Raw genomic sequence first — 20,622 nt, forward strand, 5'->3', positions numbered from 1 at the left:
TAAAATCAGACAAATATTTGACTATATAAGAGCAAAGTGGCAACAGTTCAGGGAAAAGGTAGTAGATGAACCAGCAGAAGAGGACCCAGGAGTGGTCCGTGTGGTACACCTTAATTTTAGTCGAGAGAATTCTGAATATTTTTGACAAAATGGAAATCCTGTTCCACTATCACATTGTAATGTATCAATTATTATTTTTCACTGATTTGTAGCTGTTAAAGTTACATAGTTTTTACAAGAATTAATGTGATTTAAATATATATGTTTTGTTTGTTTGTTTGTCTCCACATACTCCTAATAAAAGCAAAGAGGTGACAATTGTGATAGAAATTTTCTGTTGTGATAGAAAAGCAAAAGATCCAGGAATGGTCCTCGTCGTACATTCTCAGACAGAAGTAACTGCCTTTGATGGTTTTATGGTTTACAAATTTACTTTTACTCAAAAAAACGTACTGACACAATTTTTTGCCTCTGGTTTTCAGGAGGTGGAGATCTTGGACATCAGCACTATCAGAGACACCAGAACAGGAAAATTTGCCAAACAGCCAAAGGTTGGTTGTGTGTGTGTGTGTGTGTGTGTGTGTGTGTGTGTGTGTGTGTGTGTGTGTGTGTGTGTGTGTGTGTGTGTGTGTGTGTGTGTGTTGGAGAGGGAAATAGTAAGATGTTGTTAAAAATTCTAAGCATATAATTTGCTACAACCAGCGTGACCGTTGCCAACCCGTGTATGTGTTCGTCAGCTGATGGTGTAAAGATGACGGAGCGCTAATGAGCCTCATGACAGTTGGGCAGCCAGACAGGAAGTGATATAACGAGTGAATGTTGGTGAGGAAGTCATTGTGTAAGAGTGCTGATCTGGATGAAAGGAACACTAATGCATGTTGTTTTAGCTGATTGTTCTAAAGCTGATGTGTTGACATTTATATGCCCTTGTAAGTCAGTTTGCTGAAAATGTAATAAAAAAATCAGTCTGCTCTTTAAGCATTATTCATTTTAATGGAGCTTGTTTATTATAAGAGTTGATTTACTAAGCAGAACTGTGCAAATGTCTTAAGAACGGTAGCTTTTGGTGTCCATGTTTTTGTGTCCCCTCCTGCGCCATTGGTCAGGAAAAGACAAATCTTCAGCTCTTGCTTATCATCACATACATGTGTAGTAAGACCAGGAAATATTGGTGGTGTTCGCCAGCGGTATGACACAATGTTGCTAATACTGTTGTATCACTCAGAAAGTGAAGAACTTGTTGGTTTTTAGTTCTTTGCAGCTCCTTGTTTGACATTTGGAGATGGTTGCGTGGTTGCTTGCCTTGTCACTTCTACGTCATGACTGGGGAAATGCTACCTGGTTCAAGAATGGTTCAGCCATGCTACGCTAGGCTCTTAGCATGTTCTCTCTAATGGAACAATAATAATACATCATAAATAAACACAATTATTGGGCTTCTTTTTGTGATTAAATTTGATGTTAAAAAGTGTTAATAGTACTGATGAGCATCCAGACAGATCAATGTATTTGGAGGTAAATTTTCATCTACAACCCCTGGCAATAATTATGGAATCACCGGCCTCGGAGGATGTTCATTCAGTTGTTGAGCCAGATTGATGAAGAGTACTGTTTGTCACTCATTAAGTCCATGCCTCAGAGACTGCAAGCTGTTATAAAAGCCAGAGGTGGTGCAACAAAATACTAGTGATGTGTTGAGCGTTCTTTTGTTTTTCATGATTCCATAATTTCTTCCTCAGAATTGAGTGATTCCATATTTTTTTCCTCTGCTTGGTCTAAAAAAGTAACCGTTACTGACTGCCACAATTTTTTTTTTTTTTTTTCCTGATTTCTTATAGTGTTTCTTAAAGCCAGAAAGTTGCCATTTGAAATGACTTTAGTTTTGTGTCATGTCTGTAATCTGCCTTTTTCTACAAAATTAAACAACTGAATGAACATCCTCCGAGGCCGGTGATTCCATAATTTTTGCCAGGGGTTGTATATTTCATTGCAATTGCTGCAAGTTATTTTCTTGTATTGATCTTGCACACATTAGACACCCACTTTGTTACTCTCCCTGATGTTAGCATGATTACGATACCAAATGATCGATTTTTGTGACTCTACATGTAGGGCCAAGAAAGAACCCATTGCTTTTTGAGGTGTGGATCTGGATGAAGTTGCGGATCCTGACTGATTGTTCATGTTGGAGTTTGCTTTGATCCTATAACTAATGAATGATCAAGGTTTTGGGTCGAAGATGAGTAATCAGGATATCAGCGCTCATTGATTAGCTCGGGACCAAAGTTCGGTGATTAGGATCAGCATTTCTCGGTCAGGATCAAAGTTCAGCTATCATGAGTTGAGTCACAATCGGGATCAAAGATGGGTTACAATCCATTAAGATGGTGAAGGTATGCACTCTGGATTGCTCTTCTAAATTTTTTTATTTAATTATTAGTAATTGCAATGTTTTTAACAGCCAGCTTCCAAAATGGAATCACTTGTTCCTATCTGTGGAACTCACTCCAACAACATGCAAAACTTTGACAGTGTAGTTATTGTAGCCACAGTCAGTTTTGTGAGCAGTCAAAATGAGGCACCATCTCAATCATAACTTGACGGGGGCCTCAAATGGATTCATTGTGCGTTCACTTAAAACATGAATGTCAGAGTGAAAATGTATGCAAAAAAAAAAAAAAAAAACACGACCGTGAGAGTGAAAATATTTCCACTTGAATGTCGAATGAATGTGAGAGTGCAAATGCGTGTAAGTCATTTTGGAGCAGCGCATTTTGTTTTGTTGAATGTGCTGTAAGTTGGAGGCAGCGCGAGGAGCTGAGCGGTGAAATGTTGCATTAAGACTGATGAATAATGCGTGTAAAATTGTTTGTTGTTGTGCACAAGTTGAGAGTAAAAGTAGATTTATTGGATTTGAAATGATAAAGAGCCGTGAGAGAATGAATAATTGATGGCGGGATGCTGAGTGTTGGGAAATAGTAACCTAAAAGGGAGGAAGTTTATGTGGTTATTTGGAAGATAATGTTGGAGCACATGCATCATATTTCATGTTTAATGGGGGATTTTTTTTGTAAATGAATAAATGCATTGCACAGTTTGGAGTTTGTTAAATGGTCACACCAGTTTTACTTAATGAGTAAAGTTGTGGATAATAATATTAATAAAGTTGCTAATTTTTATTTAATAATAGTTTAAAAAGACAAGAACAAGGCTTCCTGTGTGCAGTGTTTTCAAGTTCAACCTCCTGGTGAAGGCGCACATCAGTTTACTTGGCGTTGGTGTCCTTGGTCACAGCCTTGGTACCCTTGGACATGCCATGCTTGCAGAAGGTGCGTGGCGGTCTGAATCTCCATGGATGTGATGTTGGAGCGCTTGTTGTAGTGTGCTAGATAGGATGCCTTGGCGACGATGCCCTTGATGATGATGTTGACGAACGAGCTCATGAAGCTCATGGCTTTGGAAGAAATGCCGGTGTCGGGATGGACCTGTTTAAGCACCTTGTACATGTAGATGGTGCAACTCTCCTTCCTGGTCTTCTTTCTCTTCTTGCCTCCATTACCGGCGGTCTTGGTCCCCGCTTTCTTGGAGCCTTTCTTGGGCGCTGACTTTGCTGGTTCAGGCTTGTTCTGAATTGTTTCTGCAATATTTAGCTGAAACGTTTGTTTACAGATGCTTTTTTTAACTGTACTTTAGTCATATGTTTACACACACATATCACTATACAGTAGAAATTTCATATTTAAGCCATTTTTTTTGTGGTTTATAAGATGTTTTGTTTTAATATTTTGTGGTGTACAGCAGTTTTGTTGAAAGTACCCCCCCCCCCCCCCCCCACACACACACACACACACAGTGACAATTATCTATTCTATTCTAAACTTTTTAGTTATTTTTCCGATATGAAATGGTTTAATTTTTATGTCAAAGCATAGTTTGTGTGGACAGACCACCTGTCTCTGTGTGTCTGATTCCACAGTCAGCAATTTGTCGTTCAACAAACCACCAGATGATGGCGGGCGGTTTAATTACTAAATTTAAGTACTAAAACTGATTTCTTTGCCTTTTTAACATCTTTAGCGCTGCTTCCATCCACTCTCCTCTGGCCTTCGGTGGGTTTTTCTGTCCTTCAGTGCGAGAATCACAATTACAAATATGCATTTCAGGACCCGAAGCTGCGGGACGTGCTGGGCTTCGGGAAGGGTGACAACGTAGAAGGAAAGATGGTAACTGTCGTCCACGGCAACGACCTTGTCAACATCACCTTCCTCAATTTCCAGGCTATGCAGGAAAACATCGCCAAGGTAACTGTGGCAAACATTGCCACATCAGAATTCTTTGTATGCTGTCAAATTTGCAATGGAATTTTTTTCTTCTTCTTATATGGTCTATATGGTGATTAAATATTCAAATAAATATGTTAATATCTTCTGTGTAATGGAAATAATGTGCATGATAACAGTGCATTTGATGTTTATACTCTGGGTATTTGTGCATATATTTGCATATTTATGAGGATGAAGCAGTTTTTATTTTTTTATAGCATTTCCTTTATTTTTTGTGAACATTGCATCTCCAACAATACATAATGCACACTTGATACTTACACTATAGGTACCACCTGGGAAGTAGATGAGCTAATTTAAGCTTTAGGTTTGTTTAGTTCCTTAAGATGAGAGGGGTTTCGATGAACATGTTGTCTCTAACATGGTATACACTTGATACTTGTACTGTATGTACTTTCTGGGGGTGTAGATGAGCTTATTTAAATTTTTAGGATTGTTTGATGTTTATATTTGCAGGTTAAGGATGAAGTGATGCCTCCCAGAAATAGATATTTTACTGTTTATGCTGACTTTGTGTATAGAATCGCATGTTTTCCACATTGGGCTGTTCATTCTCTGCTCCTCTTTTGTGTTTCTGTGTGTTGCCAGATTTGGACAGATGAGCTGTTCACACTAGCTACAAACATACTTTCCCAGAATGCATCGCGCAACACCTTCCTCTTTAAAGCGTAAGAATGTTGCACGTCTTTTTTTGTTGTTGTTGTTGTTTTGGACAATCAGGTTGCGGTAGAGTGTGGCTGTCTGTGTTGACACTCTGTCCATCACTCTCTCAGGTACACAAAGCTAAAGTTGCAGGTGAACCAGGATGGGAAGATTCCAGTGAAGAAGTGAGAAACTCACATCAGCCGGGTTCCGCCTTCCACTTCTTCTTTCCTTTCCTCTTCTCTGTCTCTCTCCACTTACACTCGTCTCGTGTCTCGCTTACTCTTTAACACTTCTCGCCCGCTGATGTTTGATGTCTTTTTCGCCGCTTTGTGCACAGACGACGACAAAAAGAAACACCTTTGAGCACTAACGTACTGCTCCACGCTCTTTCTCTCTCTTTCAGTATTCTCAAGATGTTTTCAGATAAGAAAAGAGTGGAGACAGCTCTGGAGCAGTGCAACCTCGTCAATAACCGGGTAATCACCCCAAGTGATGCTTCTGTCTGTTAACTTCACCAAAAGATAAGTAGTTGGGGAAAAGCTGCAAGTCAGTCACGCAGTCTGGGGCGTTGCATTCTTTGCATGCCTTTGTAATTTAAGGAAACACGAGATAGCTGCGTTCCAGTACGATTGGTAACGCTTTCACCAATGCTTTTGGGCTGCAGCCTGTAGCCTGTTAAATAAAATTTTGATGTAGGTGATATCATGCAGAACATTCTCATCAAACTATTCTTTATCCAAGTAGTATGGCTTCCAAGAAAGTGCACAACAATCCAGGAAATTCGCCACCTCAATTTTGCTTTTTAGCCTTAACTGTTAAAATTTGCCTGCAGGCTGGTGTAGGTAAAACAAAGTTTGTATTTATTTTAAATCTAACCTCCAAAATCAGATCTTAGTCGCAAGACTTTTTAAATAAGAGAGTGTGCACACTGTGCTGCAGGCACTTTGTTTATTATTGGCTTCTGCTGCCTCCTGCTGGGCAAAAATGGCAAGGCGGCATAGTCGGAGAAAAAAAAAGTGTGAATTGGAAGGATTATCAAGATGTGCGTGGCTTAAAGAAACACATTTTTATCTTTTACCTGCAGAGTTTGTTATATTTTCCTGTTCCGTGTAGAATTTCTTCAACTTGGCTTGTCTTAACAGCTGATCTACCTGCAAAAGCATGATCACACGTGACCTATTTTTCAGCTCTGTGAAGAATCGGCATCATCATTTAATGTCCTCTTCAGAGCCTCATAATTTGCCAGTTACGTTATGTTTGGTTGTTGAGGAAAAGGAGCGTCTTGAGGAGAACAGAAAGACCTTTTACTTGCATTAAAATTGCATGCCTGCAGTGCTTTTCATATCATTTCCCTTTTGTTTTTCCCCTCTGACGCCCACTTGCTTGAATTTCTGTTCTCTGTGCAGATGGAGGGAATAAAGCCTGACGATTTCACATGGGAGGCCTTCCAGAAGTTTCTTGACAAGCTCTGTCTCCGGCCTGAGATACAAAGCATCTTTGAGGAAAAGTATGTGTCTCATAAAAAAATCTAAAGGAGATGTGCTGGAGCCCAAAATACACAAGTTTGACTTGTGTATTCCGTTTGAAGTAATGAAGTACGTAAGCGTAGTTTCAGACGTTTGCCAGAATCGTTCCCTGAACTTATTTCTTCATTATAGTGGCTCCAAGAGGAAGCCGTTTATCTCTCTGGATCAGCTGATGGACTTCATCAACCGCAAGCAGAGAGACTCCAGGCTGAATGAGGTGCTCTACCCCCCGCTGAAAAAAGACCAGGTCCGACAGATTATGGAGAAATATGAGACCAACGCTGGCCAACTGGAGAGAGGTTAGGAGGCTCCTGAATACAATGTACACACAGAATTCTGTAACTCCTTCACAGTTGTGTTGGTTGCCTCCCTCACTAGTCTCCTACTTGGAAGGTCGGTCAGTTTGAGAACCGCTTAGTCCAGACAGTTTTAGCATACAATACTGTTTGTTTGTTTTAAGGATTGGCGTAAATTAACTCCAAGGGATATTCGGGGCTTAGAAATCCTGATAAAAGTTGTGCTTATTTTTAAATATTGCAAGGAAGACTGTTGTACTTTTGTGAAACTTAGTAAAATTGGTAGATGTTGAGCTGACTTGGATTTCAAAACATTTTGAGGAAAATCCACAGAATGTGGCAGAACAAGAAAATTTGAAATGCCTTTTTTTTTTTTTTTTTTTTTTTTTTTTTTTATGTCCTAGAGGCCATTATCAAAAAGTTCAGTGGTGGATCTAGGGGGGCAGGGTGAAGGGGTTGCAATCCTCCCGTGAGCTGCTGACCAACAGTGTGATACAATATAGGAAAGGTCTAAGAGCCCTTAGGCTGTGTTTGGCCTATTTTTCATACATCAGTATACACTGGCTAAATTGTCAAGGTGTGACATAAAAATGACAAGAGCCAGTATTTAGTTTCCCGTTTTCTAAACTTAATAAACGTATTCTGTTCTGCAGACCAGATTAGTTTGCAGGGTTTCAGTCGGTACCTGGGAGGGGAGGAAAACGGTATCGTACCTCCAGAGAGGCTGGACCTGATCGATGACATGAACCAGCCGCTGTCTCACTACTTCATCAACTCCTCACACAACACTTACCTCACAGGTAAACCCGCACAGTTAGCACGGCGAGTGTGTGCGTGAGATGGGCTAAAAACTGAGCAGTCACCGTCTCCTGTCCGTCTGTCGGTAGTGGGTCAGCTGACCGGTCTGTCGTCGGTGGAGATGTACAGACAGGTGCTGCTGACTGGCTGCCGCTGCGTGGAGCTGGACTGCTGGAAGGGCCGACCGCAAGACGAGGAGCCGTACATCACCCACGGGTTCACCATGACAACAGAGATACCCTTCAAGGTCAGAGTCCCGGGGGCTGGCACTTTAATTTCTTCTTTATTCATCTCAGCGGGTATGTTGCTTTTGAGTAATTACCTCTACTAATGAGTTGGTGTTTTTACCCACCTGTAGGTTTGTTAGATTGTCAAGATTAATGACGGCTCTACAAAATGTGCGCTGAGAGCGCAGTCTGTCCAAAAGTAAAATGTTGACCAACCTGCATGCTTTAGTTCAAATCTTAGTTTCTTCATTTTAATGTCTAAATATTTGCAAGATATAAGTTTGTGTGCACTGCCTTTGAATACGTTTCATCTAAATTTTGAGGGAAATCGATTCAGCTGAGGGTTTTTATTAATTTGGATTATTTTGACGTCTTTTCTGCAGGAGGTGATTGAGGCAATCGCTGAGAGTGCTTTCAAGACCTCGCCATACCCCGTCATCCTATCCTTTGAAAACCACGTTGATTCGTAAGTTCTGTTTTGTACTTTTATTTATTTATTTTTTTAAGCAAGGAACATCATCGAAGAATGCAGCTGACAGGAGGATTAGAGAGGTTGTTTTAAGGTCATTTGTATCACTTTGTGTCAGGGCCAAGCAGCAGGCCAAGATGGCCGAGTACTGCAGGACCATCTTTGGAGATGCTCTGCTCATCGAACCACTGGAGAAATATCCGGTAACACTGTTGTCACATCTGATGTTAAAACGTCTTTGTGGTTCCCCCTGTGCCCGGGTGAAAAGATCCAAGTCAGTAATCACGACTTTTTTTGTTTCCAAAAAATAATAATAATAATCCACTTAACAAGATAAATACCAGGAATCAAAGCAGTGAATGTATAAAATCAGAAATTAAACAGCTATTAAAAGAAAACCAAACCCTGAAACAACATTGTGTAACTGTGCTGCATCCTCATTTAACGGAAGCAGTAGAAATTAAAAATCATCTTGACTGTGGAGTTGAATGTAGACAGAGAACTCGACTATAGTTTTACTGCTACACAAAACCAGTCTCTGTGGTTATATAAATGTGTTTTACAGCTGTAGTTTCATTGCTGTAAAAATCCAAAGTCCCAGTAATTCTTGACTCAGGAGTATTAGAGTCTGTCATGGTGCAGACCATTAAAAATGGTCCACCACAACACACACACCACCACCACCAACCCTCGCTGGGGTGTGTTTTTGTGAAATCAACCTTTGTGTCAGTGCAGAAATATACCATCAAAATAACCAGGGGCCACAACCCAGAATAAGGGTCAAGGATCACTGTTTAACAACCAAATTTGATACTGCAATCACCATTAATAGTTTTGTGCAAATTCCTGGATTTGTCAAAAAAGACGTTGAGATACTTAAAACTCTCCACTTGGTGCAATACTGTAACTCTGCCCTTACCCAGAGTGGACAATCCACCCTGGCCATCAACTCGGAGGTGCTGATCCTCGTCCCGGTCCATTCATGCTTGGCCTCAAAGCTGCCCATTGCACACCGGAGGTCAATGTCTGAAACAAACAAAACCACAGCATCTGCATTAAGCAGAGCTTCTGTTTGCTGTATTGAAGAAAAAACTGACCATTTGGTGAAACCTTATATGAGCACATCTAGCAACGTGTGACCACTTATGCTAATGCTAAGCGAAGTTGAGGCCCAGTCACACGACACTTAACGAAGGGCGACGGAGCCAAAACGAAACAAGAAACCTGGACTTACGTTGATTTTCAGAGACATTGTTTAACTGTCATCTGGCTGCGTTCTTGTAGCTGGCGCTTCATCAGAATTTTCAAACTGTTGAAAATTCTGCAGCAGCAGCTATGATCGCACGCTGGCGCTTCATTTTGATTTTGTTTAAAAGCACCAGTGTTGCCGTTCGCTTTGTTTTTCTTTTGTTAGTTTTGGTTTTGTTTCGGTTTTTAAGGCGCTCTGCACTCGCAGACTTTTCGTTGATGGGAGAAGTTGAGGCTCATTCGTCCACTTTTTCTCGACGATTTGTAACTTTGTGACTTTGTTCCCTTCGTTCAGCAAACACCGTGTGCTGTGTGACCGGGGCTTTAGCTTTTACTTTGTCAAAGTAATTGTACTCCACAACCAAAAATCTAGTAATTACTGGAAAACATTTATAACAGGGCCAATCTCCAGATGATCTGAACTAACCCCTGTTTTTTCTTCTATCTCATAGACCATCTGTCAATTTTTCACTCTTTTGATCACATAATTTTAAAACGGGTGTTACTCTGTTTTGAAGCTTTATTTTTGTCTTGTAGCTGGAGCCAGGTCACCCCCTCCCTTCTCCACAGGAGATGCTGGGCAAAATTCTCATTAAAAACAAGAAGAAGCACTACCACAACCGCCCCTCCAGCGGCGGCAGCATACGACGCAGAGAATTGGAGGAACAGTCGCCACCAAACAGCGGTAAGGACATGCCGGGTAACCCTGTCAGTGCCTTTTGAACCAGCAAGCTGTTGAAAGTAGTCCCCATAGGCCTGTGAAAATGTAAAACATCTATGGCACATCAGGGATACTGTGTTTTGTGTGTAGAGTGCCCTTTGATGGACAGTGATGGAGCACAGCTCCTCTCACACATGGAGGAGAAGATGGCAGAGAGGATTCACAAAGACATGGGTCAGCGTAAGTCCATCGGTAAGTTGACAAAGGACACACATGAAGGTATTTGTTGTGTACAGAATCAGAGAGCAGCCATGGGTGGAATATAGGGATAATTTTCCTAAAATCAAAAGAGAGCTTCAGTCCCCAACATCAAGAAGCAAAAACATGGAAGGAAGCAAAATTGTGACTGTTGATGGCCTATTGCAGTCTGCAACCTCACCACTAGATGACCCTAAATTCTACACACTGTAGTTTTAAGGGAATGTGATGATGAACAGCAGCAGATTGCCAAAAAGACAACAAGTCTCCAATAAGTCCATGCACGCTGTGTAACGGAGACCTGTAGCTGAGCTGGATTTCGAGTGGCTACATTTTTTTTGTTATCTTGGGAAAGCAAGATGTTGATAAATTATCCCATTAAAGAAAAAGTGCAAAAGTATATCGAGTGATGACCATTCATAGCTTCTGTAGTTCTATAAAAGTGTGGTGAGTGTGCAAAACAGACGTTTTCATGTTTTTACCAGGAGGTGAGGCAGAGAGTGAAGAGGATGAGGACGACGAACAAGGGACCGAACCGAAGAAGCCGAACTCGGATGAGGTCAGCGGGGCCATGCTGCAAAAACTGTTAGACTCTCACATGCATATACAGAACTGAGCAAAGGTCATAAGCATGATAAAAGAAGCAACCAAACAAAAATTTATGAAGAACAAATTCTGTGGAATTGTGCTCTGGAGTGTAAACCTACAAAGTAACACAACCCCACAACCTGTCCAGGAGATTGAAAGTCATGTTTTCTTTTATACATTTCTAAAATTCCACTGTTAATCATAGCCAGAAACTGTAAAAAGTAAAAATTGACAACTTTTTTTTTTTGATGGTCTAGTTATATGTAGCAAACACTTCTGTCAGGAAAAAAATAGCTAATTCTAAGCTTAAAATAGGGAAATTGAATGAAAATCAACTTATTCTAAATCTTATTTAAAATGTATCCAAAAAAATTGTTTGCTTTATCCAGATTCTGTAACAGTGCTGTGACAAAACTCAACAATCCTCATTCCTCAGACTGGACTGGAGCAGAGAGGAAAGAGATATTTTTAAGAGCGATTGTGGGGTGGGGAGGATTTATGTAGATTTTCTTATTTTTAAATTTTTGCCAAATTAGCAAAGAAATCCAACTTTCTCTCCACCTTCCTTTGCAATTTATGATATTTTAACTATTATACTGAATTTTTTTATTTCTACTGGCTTCCAACCATGATTGTACCATTTCCATATAGGTACTGAACTTGCAGGTGCAGTGAAAAATGAGCCCACTGTGGGGAAAATATGACTGGGGTGTGTGTGTGTGGAGGGGAAATATGGATTGCAAATTATGATTGTGAAAGTCTAGAAATGAATTGGGGCTAGCAGGATCCCACGTAGGACTGATGGACTGATTTGGTGCGTTGACTGATGGCTCAGCGGTTCGTATCTTTCAGGGTACAGCCAGCAGTGAGGTGAATGCCACAGAGGAGATGTCGACTCTCGTCAACTATATAGAACCTGTCAAATTCAAGAACTTTGAGTTGGCAACAAGTAAGTGTGTGAGAGTGCCCAGAAGACGTGCCAGTCACCAGAAGTGTCTTTTATCTGTGTTGGAGTCTCATTTTGTTGAATTTTGTTGCTTCGACTTTGTATTTGTTTGAAAAGTGTATATAAAGAATGTGTCTGGGTTTTTTTTTCTTTGTTCATTTTTGGTCAGTATTTATATATGGCTTCTTTTCCCTCCCTGCCAGAACGGAAAAAGTACTTTGAGATGTCTTCATTTGTGGAAACCAAAGGGATGGACACGCTGAAGAGCTCCCCAATGGAGTTTGTTGAGTATCCTTAAAACTTGTCTCACATTGTCAGTTAAAGTTTAGTGTAGGGAATAAAACTGTTTATTAGTTATTCAAATGATTTCACAAAGCACCCCCTCCCCCCCCCGGAGATGGGGTGTTTTGGGCCTTGGCAGAGATTTCTTTCCAGAAATTGCCAGATTTTCAGATTTTGGCACACCGCTGTTTGTGTTGGACATTGTGATGTTGACATGGTGAGTTTGACTACTGGGCACTTGAGGAAATGCTAACCATGCTAGCATTAGCATAATCTATCATGCTAACACACAAGCAGGTTTCCTCAACCTGTCATGCTAACTGTTTACCAAACAACGCACAATACCAATGCTATCTGGGGATGGTGTTGATTTCAAGTCAAAAGTGACATCATTGTAACATAGGTCAGTCTTAATAGTGTCCGTATCCGACCTTTCCTGGAAAACTTTAACCTCTTCAGTCTTCATTTATTTATGATTTAAAGACACAAAGGTTTTTCACATTGTTGGTTTTTTGTGGTGCTTAACAAGACTCCTTCAGGTACAATAAGAACCAGCTGAGTCGAATCTACCCAAAAGGCACCAGAGTCGACAGCTCTAACTACATGCCTCAACTCTTCTGGAACGTCGGTTGCCAGATGGTGGCGCTAAACTTCCAGACCCTTGGTAAGACCTGATTATTATTATTATTATTATTATTAATTTTTTTTTTCCCTTGAAGTGGTGCACTTCATATATCATACCAGCTATTCCAAGATTTCATCTTAAAATCTTGTTGGGCCCATCCAGATATTTCATCGCAATTATGATTGACATGACGTTAAAGTATTTCCGTAAATATTAGGTCAGACTCATTAGAATCCCGTGACTTTAACCCTCTGGGGCCGACGCCGTTGTATACGACGGCTAAGACCAAGCTTTACTAAATTATAAATAACTTTTTAATGATATGAGATGGAAACTTACCTTTTTTGCTGAAAGGTTAACTCTGCAGACTTTCGAGCCAGCCATCGGCCATCTTTGTACTCCTCATAGAAGCTGTGTGATGACGTGCGCAATGTGAGTGTCCAATCAGAAGTGGTTCACCGTCACATGGTTTTCCAAAACCCAATCATAGGGCAGATTTATCTCATGTGAAAAGCCAAAGATCATTTTCAGGGGTGATATGTTACGAGTTGGCCTGCTTGAATAGCCCCGTGAGTGCTCCATTGAGTACATACTCAGTGTGCCCTGCGCCATTACGCACATCGAACGTGAAAGCAGACAGAGAGCCTCTGATGACAGTCTCACGTGCTCAAACAAAGTGTGTAACTATCAGGATTGCTCCACTAGTTTGCATGTGAATGTTACTGGATAACTCTGTTGCTTTCTCTGCGTAAAGCACTGTTTACCATGGACAACAAAACACATTTTGTATATATTGTTCAAAATGTGCATTTGTGTTATTGTTTGAACGTTTTTGTTGTACAGTCTTTCACACAAGACCTCAAATTACCTTTTATAAAGTGTCAAAACAGTTGTTTATTATAGTTTGCTGTTTTCAATAAATGTGTGGAAAATTTCTTTTTTCACTTTATTTTTTCCTTGCCTATTTTTGATTGTAAACCTTTATTACACTTATAAAACACAACAAAAACATACGTATATATTCTGAAAGCACAGGTTGTCCAGAAAAATAAAGAGACATAAAACTTGATTGTGGGATGCAGGGAGAGCTGTTAAAAGCAATAATAAAACATTTATGCCAGGTGAGTGAACTGTCCAAAAAATGCCCTTGGACCCCAGAGGGTTAATTCTGGTTATATTTGAAAAAGAACTGTAAATATTTAGGGGTCAATTTAAACTTCATTGCAAAACTCAAATCCTCACAGACCATTTGCAGTACCTTCGCATTCCACAGGGGGCGGTGGCCCACATTTTTGGAATCAGTTCTATAAGGTTATTGGTTAAAGTATCGTGTTCTTCACTGTTGGACTACAGGTGTCTTATCAGTTATTTTTACCAAACACATCCGTGCTATAATGTGTGCTACAATCTTAGCGGTTTGATTTCACCTTGTTGAAGGAAACGTAATTGGGTTTTCTTAATTTAAGATTTGATGTTCTGATGCAGACAGATATCACAGTAAAAATACTATATAAGGTCTCCTCTGCCTTTTTAATGATTGATGATTGAGAGGCTGAGTTTTAATCTTTCTGTTCTTGAGTTTTTTGGTATTTCTCCTTCCCTCCCTCCCCCCCACTGTCGGCTTTGGTAGACCTGCCTATGCAATTGAACATGGGGGTGTTTGAGTACAATGGTCGAAGCGGCTACCTGCAGAAACCTGAGTTCATGAGGAGGACAGACAAACACTTTGACCCCTTCACGGAGAACATAGTGGATGGGATCGTCGCCAATACGGTCAAAATTAGGGTGAGGACCAGATGTGTTTTAAAGCTGATTGTGCAGTTGTACTTTATTTGAAAGTGATCTCTTTATGGATACGGAGTAATCATTTGTCTTCCATCAGGTTATTTCAGGCCAGTTTCTCATCGATAAGAAAGTGGGCGTGTACGTGGAAGTGGACATATTTGGACTTCCGGCTGACACGAAGAGGAAGTACAGAACTCGAACTTCCAATGGCAACTCGTTGGATCCCGTGTGGGATGATGATATGTTTGTCTTCAATAAGGTAACTCATGAAAGCTTCCACGCTGTGTCTTTTAGCCAGCGCACGTTAACCCGCTCTGAAAACACTCTCTCCAGATCGTCCTTCCGACTCTGGCATCTCTGAGGATTGCGGTGTTTGAGGAAAACGGCAAGTTTATTGGTCACCGGATCCTCCCCGTGTCTGCCATTAGACCCGGTTGGTACATTTGGTTTTTAAATATGGTCATTGTAGTACCATGTGGTGTACTGAGGCACTTGTGTTGCTTTGTGTGTTGTAGGCTACCACTACATCAACCTGAAGAATGAACTCAACCAGCCGCTCCTCCTGTCCTCCCTGCTGGTCTACACAGAAGCTCAGGATTTCATCCCCAACGAGCATCAGGGTGAGGACACCGCGGTACCCGGAACCCCCGAGCCTATGAATGAGGACAGAGTGTACGAACTGCTTCACATGGCTGTGATTGTGTGTATTACAGAGTATGCAGATGCTCTGACCAACCCCATTAAGCATGTCAGCCAGCTGGACCAGAGAGAGAGACAACTTGCTGTCCTTTTAGAGGACAGTAGTGAGGTGAGACACATCTCTTAATGAGCAGTTTAAAGGGGAAAAGTTATTGTTTTCAATACCCATTATTTCATATACTTGTGATGTCATTTAGCGTTGTAATTGATTGTTGGGTCGTCTCCTGCTTCTATGCAGCACGTACCTAATCACGTAGAAGGAGAGATGAGGACACAGACCGACTGTGGCCCTGGAGGTCGTCTCCCCTCCCCCTTCCACAACATTCCGCCCACCATACCGGAAGAGTGTCCAGATATTATCAATTTACCTGCACCAGGTACAGACACCCAGTTGCTTTGTCCCCTTGTTTCCGGTCCAGGCATGGACGTGAGCCCAAAATGTGTTTCTCTTCATACAAGAATACTGTTACCGCAGCTTCCTGCATGCTGAAATTTCTCAGCATTTGCAGATGTTTAATGTAAACATCAGGCCCCATCGTCTGCTTCCTTATTTTGTTGCGGTTCAGTCCTGACTACAGCGCTAAACTCATCCAACCAGTTGTTTCCGTCTTGCAGCAGACATGACTTTGCTGTTGAGTTTGTCGAATGCATGCCAAGCACCCATAATTTTTTGCTTCTGGCCAGACGTGTCAGCAGATGGCAGTATAGAAGTGAAAACTAGCCTGTGTGCATAAGATATAAAGCTACAGCGATCATGTTTTTCATGTGTAATGTCACTGTCAGCAGCCTAGTTAGCATGCTTTATGTAATATGAGGGGTTTTTAATTAACCTGAACTGTAGAATTTTACTTAGTGTTTATAAAAGTGTAAATGTGATCAAATTTGGAAATGCGTAGTTTAAATTTTAGCAGTGAATTAGAATTTTTATTGGATTATCACACAGTATAATGTTTTTTTTTTGGGGGGGGGTGTTACTGGCCAATAAGCTACTGTGTTGTGGCACGGACTCAGTCGTTGTCATCCATTTATTGCAATATCTCAAAAAAATCAACTAATATGTATCATTGACATTGTTCCCATCAAAAAAATTATATTCGAAGATTTGTTCGTTTGGAAATGGCAGCCATTTTTATGCCGAAAATAGCCATTTTGTGCACAGACAATTTTCTCAAAAACTATCTTTTTTCCTAATTTGTCAAGGGTGCAATATGGATCATTGACATATTTAAAAAATTATAGTCATAGATTTATTCGTTTGGAAATGGCGGCCATTTATATGCTGAATATGGCCATTTTGCCTTGGGCTTTAGTTGAGCCGGTAACGCACATGACCCTTGGCACTCTAGTTATCATCATCATACACTAAAGGTGCACCATTGTGATGCCTGTTTGTTTGTTTCACGTCTGACATGTTTTATATATCTGGCTCATTTTCCATCACACTGTGTGTCTGCTTCTCCTCCTGTATCTCTGTCCTCTGCTCGTGTGTGTGTGTGTGTGTGAGTTCAGGTCAGAAGGAGGACCTCATAACCACAGTCCTGACAGGTAAGGTCATTTAGCACATTTGTATCCACACACACCACAAATGCTCCAGTCATTTGTGTTGTGATGTACGAGCTGAAGCGAAGTTGTAGGGAACTCCTTTATTGAGTAATAACTGCAGGTTGATAGCTGATTACGTGTACACGTGTTTAGCTTTTGTCAGATGATGTGGCATTTCTGAAGTGTCTCAATTAATTGAATTCCTACTGGAGTTTGGCACCGCTGCGTTCACCAGGTTTGATAGAAGCTGTTTTTTTGTGTTTTGAAGATATCGCCACAAACAAACAGCCATTGTAAGGCCATAGTTACTTTATTTTTTGGTTTATAGATTTTTATGGAACTCGAGTACCAGGGTTGGTGGGGGGGACACCATGGCTTGAAGGGTCAGTCGGTTAAAAAAAAAAAGATAATATTCACAGTTTCGATTGAACTGAACTATTATTGAGCTAACAGGACACCTAAATCAACATTGTGAATTTAATGACTTCACTTTGTCAATAGGGCTGGGTATCGATTAAAATGTCAAGAAAAGTTCTCCTACAGCAGGTGAGCGAGCCTATGGGAAAAGTTCTCCTGCAGCAGGGGGAAAGTTCTCCTAAGTTCCCCTGCAGCAAGAGAGCACGGTTAAGGGAAAAGTTCTCAGGCAGTCCACACCAGAGAACCTTCGTGCACCGTCCCACTGAAATGGCAGGTTATGAGGAAGGAGGAAAGCAAATTTACTGTGTGAATTAAATGGCAGACAATTCTGTTTTCTTGTCAACAACAAAAGACAGTCCTGGACTGCTAGTCATGATTGACATCTTGAAATGGCTTTGGCAGAGGCTGATGAATAAACTATGGACGTGCTGCTTCTGATTTCGAAGCAAAAAGGTTATTATTTTGTCGTAAACATGATAACTTGTTAACGATGTGTTTGACACTTGATACTTGTACCATAGCCATCCCCTCATTACCCCATCCCCGTAGAGACGGTGCCTGCTCCCAGACTACCAATAACCAGCAAAAATCTATTTAAGCATAAAAATTCAAAAAGAAAAAATAATATAGCACCTTCAACTGCACCACAGACTAAAACAGTTAAATGTGGTCTATTAAACATTAGGTCTCTCTCTTCTAAGTCCCTGTTGGTAAATGATATAATAATTGATCAACATATTGATTTATTCTGCCTAACAGAAACCTGGTTACAGCAGGATGAATATGTTAGTTTAAATGAGTCAACACCCCCGAGTCACACTAACTGTCAGAATGCTCGTAGCACGGGCCGGGGCGGAGGATTAGCAGCAATCTTCCATTCCAGCTTATTAATTAATCAAAAACCCAGACAGAGCTTTAATTCATTTGAAAGCTTGTCTCTTAGTCTTGTCCATCCAAATTGGAAGTCCCAAAAACCAGTTTTATTTGTTATTATCTATCGTCCACCTGGTCGTTACTGTGAGTTTCTCTGTGAATTTTCAGACCTTTTGTCTGACTTAGTGCTTAGCTCAGATAAGATAATTATAGTGGGCGATTTTAACCTCCACACAGATGCTGAGAATGACAGCCTCAACACTGCATTTAATCTATTATTAGACTCTATTGGCTTTGCTCAAAAAGTAAATGAGTCCACCCACCACTTTAATCATATCTTAGATCTTGTTCTGACTTATGGTATGGAAATAGAAGACTTAACAGTATTCCCTGAAAACTCCCTTCTGTCTGATCATTTCTTAATAACATTTACATTTACTCTGATGGACTACCCAGCAGTAGGGAATAAGTTTAATTACACTAGAAGTCTTTCAGAAAGCGCTGTAACTAGGTTTAAGGATATGATTCCTTCTTTATGTTCTCTAATGCCATATAACAACACAGTGCAGAGTAGCTACCTAAACTCTGTAAGGGAGATAGAGTATCTCGTCAATAGTTTTACATCCTCATTGAAGACAACTTTGGATGCTGTAGCTCCTCTGAAAAAGAGAGCTTTAAATCAGAAGTGTCTGACTCCGTGGTATAACTCTCAAACTCGTAGCTTAAAGCAGATAACCCGTAAGTTGGAGAGGAAATGGCGTCTCACTAATTTAGAAGATCTTCACTTAGCCTGGAAAAAGAGTCTGTTGCTCTATAAAAAAGCCCTCCGTAAAGCTAGGACATCTTTCTACTCATCACTAATTGAAGAAAATAAGAACAACCCCAGGTTTCTTTTCAGCACTGTAGCCAGGCTGACAAAGAGTCAGAGCTCTATTGAGCTGAGTATTCCATTAACTTTAACTAGTAATGACTTCATGACTTTCTTTGCTAACAAAATTTTAACTATTAGAGAAAAAATTACTCATAACCATCCCAAAGACGTATCGTTATCTTTGGCTGCTTTCAGTGATGCCGGTATTTGGTTAGACTCTTTCTCTCCGATTGTTCTGAGTTATTTTCATTAGTTACTTCATCCAAACCATCAACATGTTTATTAGACCCCATTCCTACCAGGCTGCTCAAGGAAGCCCTACCATTATTTAATGCTTCGATCTTAAATATGATCAATCTATCTTTGTTAGTTGGCTATGTACCACAGGCTTTTAAGGTGGCAGTAATTAAACCATTACTTAAAAAGCCATCACTTGACCCAGCTATCTTAGCTAATTATAGGCCAATCTCCAACCTTCCTTTTCTCTCAAAAATTCTTGAAAGGGTAGTTGTAAAACAGCTAACTGATCATCTGCAGAGGAATGGTCTATTTGAAGAGTTTCAGTCAGGTTTTAGAATTCATCATAGTACAGAAACAGCATTAGTGAAGGTTACAAATGATCTTCTTATGGCCTCGGACAGTGGACTCATCTCTGTGCTTGTTCTGTTAGACCTCAGTGCTGCTTTTGATACTGTTGACCATAAAATTTTATTACAGAGATTAGAGCATGCCATAGGTATTAAAGGCACTGCGCTGCGGTGGTTTGAATCATATTTGTCTAATAGATTACAATTTGTTCATGTAAATGGGGAATCTTCTTCACAGACTAAAGTTAATTATGGAGTTCCACAAGGTTCTGTGATAGGACCAATTTTATTCACTTTATATATGCTTCCCTTAGGCAGTATTATTAGACGGTATTGCTTAAATTTTCATTGTTACGCAGATGATACCCAGCTTTATCTATCCATGAAGCCAGAGGGGACACACCAATTAGCTAAACTGCAGGATTGTCTTACAGACATAAAGACATGGATGACCTCTAATTTCCTGCTTTTAAACTCAGATAAAACTGAAGTTATTGTACTTGGCCCCACAAATCTTAGAAACATGGTGTCTAACCAGATCCTTACTCTGGATGGCATTACCCTGACCTCTAGTAATACTGTGAGAAATCTTGGAGTCATTTTTGATCAGGATATGTCATTCAAAGCGCATATTAAACAAATATGTAGGACTGCTTTTTTGCATTTACGCAATATCTCTAAAATCAGAAAGGTCTTGTCTCAGAGTGATGCTGAAAAACTAATTCATGCATTTATTTCCTCTAGGCTGGACTATTGTAATTCATTATCAGGTTGTCCTAAAAGTTCCCTAAAAAGCCTTCAGTTAATTCAAAATGCTGCAGCTAGAGTACTGACGGGGACTAGAAGGAGAGAGCATATCTCACCCATATTGGCCTCTCTTCATTGGCTTCCTGTTAATTCTAGAATAGAATTTAAAATTCTTCTTCTTACTTATAA

The 20,622-nt window shown here is 40.4% G+C and overlaps 1 protein-coding gene across 1 annotated transcript in view; it reads left to right on the forward strand.

Moving 5' to 3' along the window:
• The window catches only part of plcb3 (phospholipase C, beta 3 (phosphatidylinositol-specific)), an 81,720-nt gene that overhangs the window by 49,535 nt on the left and 11,563 nt on the right, over positions 1 to 20,622 (forward strand). Inside the window, exons 3-26 of the mRNA XM_034164163.1 lie at positions 483 to 551; positions 4,164 to 4,301; positions 4,932 to 5,011; positions 5,117 to 5,170; positions 5,392 to 5,464; positions 6,395 to 6,495; positions 6,647 to 6,813; positions 7,464 to 7,610; positions 7,698 to 7,855; positions 8,219 to 8,301; positions 8,423 to 8,507; positions 10,090 to 10,237; positions 10,364 to 10,465; positions 10,957 to 11,030; positions 11,912 to 12,008; positions 12,209 to 12,293; positions 12,827 to 12,951; positions 14,543 to 14,697; positions 14,795 to 14,956; positions 15,031 to 15,130; positions 15,213 to 15,317; positions 15,411 to 15,505; positions 15,635 to 15,773; positions 16,906 to 16,941. Of these exons, the coding sequence (XP_034020054.1) occupies positions 483 to 551; positions 4,164 to 4,301; positions 4,932 to 5,011; positions 5,117 to 5,170; positions 5,392 to 5,464; positions 6,395 to 6,495; positions 6,647 to 6,813; positions 7,464 to 7,610; positions 7,698 to 7,855; positions 8,219 to 8,301; positions 8,423 to 8,507; positions 10,090 to 10,237; positions 10,364 to 10,465; positions 10,957 to 11,030; positions 11,912 to 12,008; positions 12,209 to 12,293; positions 12,827 to 12,951; positions 14,543 to 14,697; positions 14,795 to 14,956; positions 15,031 to 15,130; positions 15,213 to 15,317; positions 15,411 to 15,505; positions 15,635 to 15,773; positions 16,906 to 16,941 (2,578 nt within the window). The remainder of the gene's footprint in view (positions 1 to 482; positions 552 to 4,163; positions 4,302 to 4,931; positions 5,012 to 5,116; positions 5,171 to 5,391; positions 5,465 to 6,394; positions 6,496 to 6,646; positions 6,814 to 7,463; positions 7,611 to 7,697; positions 7,856 to 8,218; positions 8,302 to 8,422; positions 8,508 to 10,089; positions 10,238 to 10,363; positions 10,466 to 10,956; positions 11,031 to 11,911; positions 12,009 to 12,208; positions 12,294 to 12,826; positions 12,952 to 14,542; positions 14,698 to 14,794; positions 14,957 to 15,030; positions 15,131 to 15,212; positions 15,318 to 15,410; positions 15,506 to 15,634; positions 15,774 to 16,905; positions 16,942 to 20,622) is intronic.

This window comes from Thalassophryne amazonica, chromosome 23, assembly GCF_902500255.1.
Source record: "Thalassophryne amazonica chromosome 23, fThaAma1.1, whole genome shotgun sequence".
NCBI lineage: Eukaryota > Metazoa > Chordata > Actinopteri > Batrachoidiformes > Batrachoididae > Thalassophryne > Thalassophryne amazonica.